We start from the raw sequence: 9,927 nt of genomic DNA, 5'->3' as shown, positions 1-9,927 counted from the left end.
CTACTTTGAGTTAAACAAGATACACTTTGTCAAACGATATTAAAACCAAAAGAAGCGACTCATAAAAACTGATAAAAAATTGAATATACTTCCACTTACGCAGCGCTAAAATAAATTCTAACTAACTTAATAAATAATATATATGTTTATGGACTGACTAAAAATAAAAACACAGCTTCACCGCTTTAGTCATATTTTTTGTGCTAAAAAAAACTTGTCTTTAGCTCCAGACTTCTGTTTCATATTGTCATTACTGCCACAAGTGGTAGAAAAGAGTATTACAACGGAGTACTGCTGCGGCTCATATGGACCTCAGCTGAGAAATTGATCATTTTGCCCAACAGTGGTTAAGGAGCACTGGTCTGGGGCAGGGCTTCTTAAACTTTTTGACCTTGGGGCCCATTTTTTTCCACTACAGAGGGGCCCGGAGCCCACTCCTATATTAACCCTAAATATGTCATCTTACTCTTGATTTTAATTTGTAATCAATAATTATAACTAACCTACTTAGAGTTTAACACAGAGGTCCCCAACCACCGGGCCACGGACCGGTACCGGGCTGCACAAGAAATAAAAAAGAAAAATTAAAACTTGTTTTTATTTATTAAATCAACATAAAAAACACAATATATACATTATATATCAATACAGTCTGCAGGGATACAGTCCGTAAGCACACATGATTGTATTTCTTTATGACAAAAAAAATAAAAATACCATATACCCCGCGGTCCGTGGGACAAATTTTCAAGCGTTGACCGGTCCGCAGCTACAAAAAGGTTGGGGACCACTGCTTTAACAAGATAAACCTTGTCAAATGAAATGAAAGTATGTACTAATCAAAAAGATTGTCAGGCTGACTTCAAAAATAAATTAAAGCTGCAAGCAGCGTTGTTCGGGCCCGCGTATTTGGCAGGTGCTAGTCCTAAGTGTCCCAATACTTTTGTCTACTTTTAGTCTGAAGTGTCCCAAGACTTTTGTCTAGTGTACCTACCTTGTCTGCATTGTGTGGGCACGTTGGTGCTTCCTGCTTTTAAGCAGCCGTCTTGAAAAAACAGCATTGCAGCAGCATCAGCGCAGCGGGTCTTTGAAGGGTCATAAAATCAAAACCGGAGCAGGTATTAAAAAACCGTTCTGTTAATTTATACACAAGGGGTTAATCTCTCTCCTGTGTTAGTTTGAAGCCGAAACGACAAACGCGCTCAGAGGAGATAGATTTTGAAGGAAGGTGACCGGTTTTTCCAAAGAAATTGTTTTGAAGGGGGAATAGCAAACTTCCTGTTGATTTTTGCTGGGGGTTGTCAATTTATGAAATGTAGGTCTAAGTGAGACCTACATAGAGGTTTTTGTTTCATGTCTCTCCGACCTTCCCAGGGAGAGTTACAGGCAGTTGTGTAAGATTTTTCATCCGAGGAGCAGTTTTTTGTGCGTTTTATAAAAAAATTGCTGTAGAGCACAATTTTTAGATTTGGGGTTAGGTTATTTCATTAGATCACAGTTTTAGCCAGTCCTGATGTGTGTGTTCAGTTTGGTGAGTTTTGAAGCATGTTAAGGGGGTCAAATTACAGCTCAAAGAGGCAAAAGTGACTGTTTTTAGTACTTTTTTGTATTGAAGGGGGAATTGCCAACTTCCTGTAGATTTTAGCCCGAGAATGTACCATTATGAAAGTTAGGTCTGAGTCAGACCTACATAGAGGTTTTTGTTTCATGTCTTTCCGACCTTCCTAGTGGGAGTTACAGGCAGTCTAGTTGTTGTTTTTTCCTAGGGGGCGCTAGAGCGCAATTTTGATTTTTGCGGTTCAGTTTTTTTACTAAAAGACAATTTTCGCAGGTCCTGATGGGTGGGTCAAATATGGTGAGTTTTGAAGCATGTTAAGTGGGTCAAATTAGTGCTCAAAGAGGCGGCGGAAGAATAATAAAGAATAAAGAATAAAACGAACGAATAACAATAGGTCCTTATGTCCCATTGCATAAGGACTCCCTGTGGGAGTCCTTTTGCAATGGGCCATTGCGGGCCCTAATAATACTGCAAAGGAAGGGCCTAAGAAACTGATTAAACATTTACATACAGTTATGCAGTGTTAAAATTAATACATTCAAACAACTAAATTAATAATAATATATGTTTCTTAAATAACTTTAGGTGCAAATGAAAATACAGCTTCACCAATTCCGTCATAATTTTTGCGCTAAAAAACTTTGCTATGTCTTTAGCTCCAGACTTCTTCTATTTGTTTGATAAGGTCATTACTGCCACAAGTGGTTGAACAGTGTATTACATCTGAGTACTGCTGTGGTTAAGAAACACTGGTGCATCTCGCCCAGAGTCAGCTGGGATAGGCTCCAGCTTCCCCTTGACCCTGAGAAGGATAAGAAGTAGTATATGTATGAAAATATGTTTTAACCAAAGACATTTAATCTAGTAAAATATTCCAAAAGAGCTGACAAGGTAAGACAGTGAAGGCAACACACCAAGAATAGACATAACAGCTTGAAGGTTGCAGAAAGGCCCTGAAGATGGGGATTATCTAAAAATAAGAACCCCCCCTTTGCATACACACTATCCGGCTTCATGTTCAGGCGTGTATGTGTTAGTCTTGGCTCGGCGTTGAAGAAGACCATTGCACACGTGTCTTGCTCGTCGCCCACATGCCAGCAGAGAGCCAAGCACCACCCTTGGCAAGCTCCCGCCTGGCAACGAGCCCATGCTCTCCTTGGCATCCCCGCTAATTCGGGACACACTTATCCCTCCGCTCAGGGGTTCCTACTGTTAACCTTCTGGTGTGTGTGAGACGTGGAAACAGTTTGACGTGCAGTATGTGAGAAGCGCAGCTGTGTGGTCAGCTGGAGTCTGGGGGAATGGCTGAGCCCGAGGAAAATATCAGTGCACGCTCTCCGCCGCCACCGTCGTGCTATTTCATCATGCACCGTCCAGGCCAGGGCGGGGGTCAGCAGTTTTAAAAGGTGGCAAAAATATTTTCGGCTGTAAACATGGCTGGTTGCCACAGCAGGACCAAAGTAGCGCAGGAAGACAGATGCACGTAATTAACTCGGTGTTGGCGCTAGTGCTGTAAACGTGTACTGCGATACTGTGCGATATTATAGACTGCCGAGGCCGGAAGCAGCCTGATAATCATTTTTGTTTGCCAGCTAGCGCCGCAAGTGTTTGGTCTGTCACTTTGCAGAAATCATTAAACAGCAGTGAGACCATCCATGCCCGAGCACAGGGGTCGGCAAGCCAACATGTTGAAAGAGCCATCTTGGACCAAAAATAAATCTATCTGGAGCAGCAAAAAATGAAAAGCCGTATATAAGTGTTATAATGAAGGCAACACATGATGCAAGTGTTTATATTAGCTATAATAGCCTACTATCCAAATTATTTTTAAAGTCTTATATAAGTGTTATAATGAAGACAACCCATGATGTGTCTATATTAGTTATATTAGTCTACTATAAAAATGACTTTAAAGGTCTTATATAAGTGTTATAATGAAGTCAACACATGACGCAAGTGTCTATATTAGCTATAATAGCCTACTATCAAAATGATTTTAAAAGTCTTATATAAGTGTTATAATGAAGACAACACATGATGTAAGTGTTTATATCAGCCATATTAGCCTACAATGAAAATTACCTTAAAAGTCTTATATATGTGTTATAATGAAGACAACACATGACAAACGTGTCTATATTAGTTATATTGGTCTACTATCAAAATGACTTTAAAAGTCGTATATAAGTGTTATAATGTAGACAACACATGATGTAAGTGTCTATATTAGCTATCTTAGCCTACTATCAAAATTACTTTAAAAGTCGTATATAAGTGTTATAATGAAGACAACATATGATGCAAGTGTCTATATTAGTTATCATAGCCTACTATCAAAATTACTTTAAAAGACTTATATAAGTGTTATAATGAAGACAACATATGATGCAAGTGTCTATATTAGTTATCATAGCCTACTATCAAAACAACTTTAAAAGTCTTATATACAGTAAGTGTTATAATGAAGACAACACATGATGTAAGTGTCTATATTAGCTAAAATAGCCTACTATCCAAATTATTTTAAAAGTCTTATATAAGTGTTATAATGAAGACAACACATGATGTGTCTATATTAGTTATATTAGTCTACTATAAAAATGACTTTAAAGGTCTTATATAAGTGTTATAATGAAGTCAACACATGACGCAAGTGTCTATATTAGCTATAATAGCCTACTATCAAAATGATTTTAAAAGTCTTATATAAGTGTTCTAATGAGGACAACACATGATGTGTCTATATTAGCTATAATAGCCTACTATCAAAACAACTTTAAAAGTCTTATATACAGTAAGTGTTATAATGAAGACAACACATGATGTAAGTGTCTATATTAGCTAAAATAGCCTACTATCCAAATTATTTTAAAAGTCTTATATAAGTGTTATAATGAAGACAACACATGATGTGTCTATATTAGTTATATTAGTCTACTATAAAAATGACTTTAAAGGTCTTATATAAGTGTTATAATGAAGTCAACACATGACGCAAGTGTCTATATTAGCTATAATAGCCTACTATCAAAATGATTTTAAAAGTCTTATATAAGTGTTCTAATGAGGACAACACGTGATGTGTCTATATTAGTTATATTAGTCTATTATCAAAATGACTTTAAAAGTCTTATATAAGTGTTATAATGAAGACAACACATGATGTAAGTGTTTATATCAGCCATATTAGCCTACTATGAAAATTACCTTAAAAGTCTTATATATGTGTTATAATGAAGACAACACATGACAAACGTGTCTATATTAGTTATATTGGTCTACTATCAAAATGACTTTAAAAGTCGTATATAAGTGTTATAATGTAGACAACACATGATGTAAGTGTCTATATTAGCTATCTTAGCCTACTATCAAAATGACTTTAAAAGTCATATATAAGTGTTATAATGAAGACACCACATGATGTAAGTGTCTATATTATCTCTAAGAGCCTACTATCAAAATGACTTTAAAAGTGTTGCATAAGTGTTACACTGAAGACAACACATGGTGTAAGTGTCTATATTAGTTATCATAGCCTACTATCAAAATTACTTTAAAAGTCTTATATAAGTGTTATAATGAAGACAACATGTGATGCAAGTGTCTATATTAGTTATCATAGCCTACTATCAAAATTACTTTAAAAGACTTATATAAGTGTTATAATGAAGACAACATATGATGCAAGTGTCTATATCATAGCCTACAATCAAAACAACTTTAAAAGTCTTATATACAGTAGGTGTTATAATGAAGACAACACATGATGTAAGTGTCTATATTAGCTAAAATAGCCTACTATCAAAATGACTATAAAAGTCTTATATAAGTGTTATAATGAAGTCAACACATGATGTGTCTATATTAGCTATAATAGCCTACTATCAAAATGACTTTAAAAGTGTTGCATAAGTGTTATAATGTAGACAACACATGGTGTAAGTGTCTATATTAGTTATCATAGCCTACTATCAAAATTACTTTAAAATACTTATATAAGTGTTATAATGAAGACAACATATGATGCAAGTGTCTATATTAGTTATCATAGCCTACTATCAAAACAACTTTAAAAGTCTTATATACAGTCAGTGTTATAATGAAGACAACACATGATGTAAGTAAGTGTCTATATTAGCTAAAATAGCCTACTATCAAAATGACTATAAAAGTCTTATATAAGTGTTATAATGAAGTCAACACATGATGTGTCTATATTAGCTGTAATAGCCTACTATCAAAATTACTTTAAAAAGTCTTATATAAGTGTTATAATGAAGACAACACATAATGTAAGTGTCTATATTAGCTATAATAGCCTACTATCCAAATTATTTTAAAAGTCTTATATAAGTGTTATAATGAAGACAACACATGATGTGTCTATAGTAGCTATATTAGTCTACTATCAAAATGACTTTAAAGGTTTTGTATAAGTGTTATAATGAAGTCAACACATGACGCAAGTGTCTATATTAGCTATAATAGCCTACTATCAAAATGATTTTAAAAGTCTTATATAAGTGTTCTAATGAGGACAACACATGATGTGTCTATATTAGTTATATTAGTCTATTATCAAAATGACTTTAAAAGTCTTATATAAGTGTTATAATGAAGACAACACATGATGTAAGTGTTTATATCAGCCATATTAGCCTACTATGAAAATTACCTTAAAAGTCTTATATATGTGTTATAATGAAGACAACACATGACAAACGTGTCTATATTAGTTATATTGGTCTACTATCAAAATGACTTTAAAAGTCGTATATAAGTGTTATAATGTAGACAACACATGATGTAAGTGTCTATATTAGCTATCTTAGCCTACTATCAAAATGACTTTAAAAGTCGTATATAAGTCTTATAATGAAGACACCACATGATGTAAGTGTCTATTATCTATAAGAGCCTACTATCAAAATGACTTTAAAAGTGTTGCATAAGTGTTATACTGAAGACAACACATGGTGTAAGTGTCTATATTAGTTATCATAGCCTACTATCAAAATTACTTTAAAAGTCTTATATAAGTGTTATAATGAAGACAACATATGATGCAAGTGTCTATATTAGTTATCATAGCCTACTATCAAAATTACTTTAAAAGACTTATATAAGTGTTATAATGAAGACAACATATGATGCAAGTGTCTATATTAGTTATCATAGCCTACTATCAAAACAACTTTAAAAGTCTTATATACAGTAAGTGTTATAATGAAGACAACACATGATGTAAGTGTCTATATTAGCTAAAATAGCCTACTATCAAAATGACTATAAAAGTCTTATATAAGTGTTATAATGAAGTCAACACATGATGTGTCTATATTAGCTATAATAGCCTACTATCAAAATGACTTTAAAAGTGTTGCATAAGTGTTATACTGAAGACAACACATGGTGTAAGTGTCTATATTAGTTATCATAGCCTACTATCAAAATTACTTTAAAAGACTTATATAAGTGTTATAATGAAGACAACATATGATGCAAGTGTCTATATTAGTTATCATAGCCTACTATCAAAACAACTTTAAAAGTCTTATATACAGTCAGTGTTATAATGAAGACAACACATGATGTAAGTGTCTATATTAGCTAAAATAGCCTACTATCAAAATGACTATAAAAGTCTTATATAAGTGTTATAATGAAGTCAACACATGATGTGTCTATATTAGCTATAATAGCCTACTATCAAAATGACTTTAAAAGTGTTGCATAAGTGTTATACTGAAGACAACACATGGTGTAAGTGTCTATATTAGTTATCATAGCCTACTATCAAAATTACTTTAAAAGACTTATATAAGTGTTATAATGAAGACAACATATGATGCAAGTGTCTATATTAGTTATCATAGCCTACTATCAAAACAACTTTAAAAGTCTTATATACAGTCAGTGTTATAATGAAGACAACACATGATGTAAGTGTCTATATTAGCTAAAATAGCCTACTATCAAAATGACTATAAAAGTCTTATATAAGTGTTATAATGAAGTCAACACATGATGTGTCTATATTAGCTATAATAGCCTACTATCAAAATTACTTTAAAAAGTCTTATATAAGTGTTATAATGAAGACAACACATGATGTAAGTGTCTATATTAGCTCAAATAGCCTACTATCAAAATGACTATAAAAGTCTTATATAAGTGTTATAATGAAGTCAACACATGATGTGTCTATATTAGCTATAATAGCCTACTATCAAAATTACTTTAAAAAGTCTTGTATAAGTGTTATAATGAAGACAACACATGATGTAAGTGTCTATATTAGCTATAATAGCCTACTATCCAAATTATTTTAAAAGTCTTATATAAGTGTTATAATGAAGTCAACACATGACGCAAGTGTCTATATTAGCTATAATAGCCTACTATCAAAATGATTTTAAAAGTCTTATATAAGTGTTCTAATGAGGACAACACGTGATGTGTCTATATTAGTTATATTAGTCTATTATCAAAATGACTTTAAAAGTCTTATATAAGTGTTATAATGAAGACAACACATGATATAAGTGATTATATTAGCCATATTAGCCTACTATCAAAATGACCTTAAAAGTCTTATGTACGTGTTATAATGAAGACAACACATGACAAACGTGTCTATATTAGTTATATTGGTCTACTATCAAAATGACTTTAAAAGTCGTATATAAGTGTTATAATGTAGACAACACATGATGTAAGTGTTTATATTAGCTATCTTAGCCTACTATCAAAATGACTTTAAAAGTGTTGCATAAGTGTTATATTGAAGACAACACATGATGTAAGTGTCTATATTAGTTATCATAGTCTACTATCAAAATTACTTTAAAAGTCTTATATACGTGTTATAATGAAGATAACATATGATGCAAGTGTCTATATTCGTTATCATAGCCTACTATCAAAACTCAATCAATCAATCAGTCAATACATTTTGAGGTGGAATTCTTGCAATTTACCATATTTTTGGGACATTTTAGTTTGAAAAAAATCTAATAAAATGCATAAAAAATGTGTCATAATATTATTCACAGTTAGAAGTGGCCCCTATGGAGCCAAACATAATTGTGACGTGGCCCTCCGTGAAAACGACTTTGACACCTTGGTTTACCGGACGTTGATTTTGCTTATGCGGTGTGTAAGGGCGCCCTCTGGTGTTGAATTTGTATCACTGCTTATGTTTTACTTGTTTATAAAATGCGTGTACATTAAAGTTAAAAGTTAAGAGTACCAATGATTGTCTAACACACACACTGATGAATATTACACATTACATGCATGATGCGTGCAAATGGTGTACAAACGTGGTTTCTAGCGGGTACAATACTTCAAAGACTTTAATTTTAAGGAGCGCGTAATGTCGTGTTAAAAGGAAGACAAGTGTGTCATCTCCATTACAACACATTACGTCATAGCAAATATAAATGAGGGATTAAGTATCTGCTATTTAATTACATTTTTGTTGTTGTTGCCAAGCGAAACAATGGCCGCCGACAACCAAAAGAAAAAGGCCATCAGGTCAGAAAATATTTAGCAAAGTCATGTAATATTTGGATTAAGTGTGCACTTGTCTTCCTGGGTCACGTGGCCGCTGCTGTATCCTAGCAACGCGTCAGCAAACAAGCGCATCTCATTGTTGGCCGCACTATTTATCTTTGCTCTTATAACTGTTGTTGTTTTGTAATTGTTTGTAGTTGTCGTTGTAAGAAAATGAGCTCGGAGGTGTTAGTGTCGAAGCCGCAATATGACAGTCGAGCGGCGACTCCGGGGCTCCTGGAGGACGAAGGGGCCCCGTTAGAGCTGGAGGCCGCGCCGCCGCTGGTTATCCCGGGCTTCCGCTCCGCTAAATACACCCCTGCCGACTGGTTCTCCAGCTACCGCAGCCTCCTCCAGCAGGCCGGCGCCGACCAGCACTCGGCCCGCAGCATCCAGGAAGAGTCCCGCGTCCTCTGCCAGAAGACGGAGAACACGACCGTGAAGACGCAGACCAGCGGGAGCCGCCTGCTGGGGGAGAGGCTCCAGGACATCCACCGCTGGAAGTCCGAGCTGCAGGAGCACATCGGCCGCCTGGTGGCCGACATCGAGGCCCTGCAGGCGCTGAAGCTGCGGCTGGAGAAGGCGCTGGACGCCACCGAGACGCCGTATGCCATCGCGGCCGATAACCTCACCTGCAGGAGCCGCAGACTCGGGCCTGACCTGGTCCGGGACTGTGTGGAGGAGGAACTCATCAAGGTGATCATTTATTGGAGATTTAATAGCAACTTATTCATTTGTATTATGCATATACAGTAGCGATCGAAAGTTTACGTACACTTGTAAAGAACTAATTTCTACAACTCTTATCT

The 9,927-nt window shown here is 35.0% G+C and overlaps 1 protein-coding gene across 1 annotated transcript in view; it reads left to right on the top strand.

Annotated features, from left to right (window-relative positions):
• The first annotated feature begins 9,061 nt into the window (after positions 1 to 9,061).
• tekt4 (tektin 4) overlaps positions 9,062 to 9,927 on the top strand; it is a 12,679-nt gene continuing 11,813 nt past the window's right edge. The window contains exons 1-2 of the mRNA XM_072916412.1: positions 9,062 to 9,100; positions 9,277 to 9,814. Of these exons, the coding sequence (XP_072772513.1) occupies positions 9,066 to 9,100; positions 9,277 to 9,814 (573 nt within the window). The 5' untranslated portion in view covers positions 9,062 to 9,065. The remainder of the gene's footprint in view (positions 9,101 to 9,276; positions 9,815 to 9,927) is intronic.

Source organism: Nerophis lumbriciformis, linkage group LG27 (assembly GCF_033978685.3).
Source record: "Nerophis lumbriciformis linkage group LG27, RoL_Nlum_v2.1, whole genome shotgun sequence".
Taxonomy (NCBI): Eukaryota; Metazoa; Chordata; class Actinopteri; order Syngnathiformes; family Syngnathidae; genus Nerophis; species Nerophis lumbriciformis.
The sequence above is the reverse complement of the archived record's forward strand: the minus strand, read 5'-3'. Positions and strand labels throughout refer to the sequence as shown.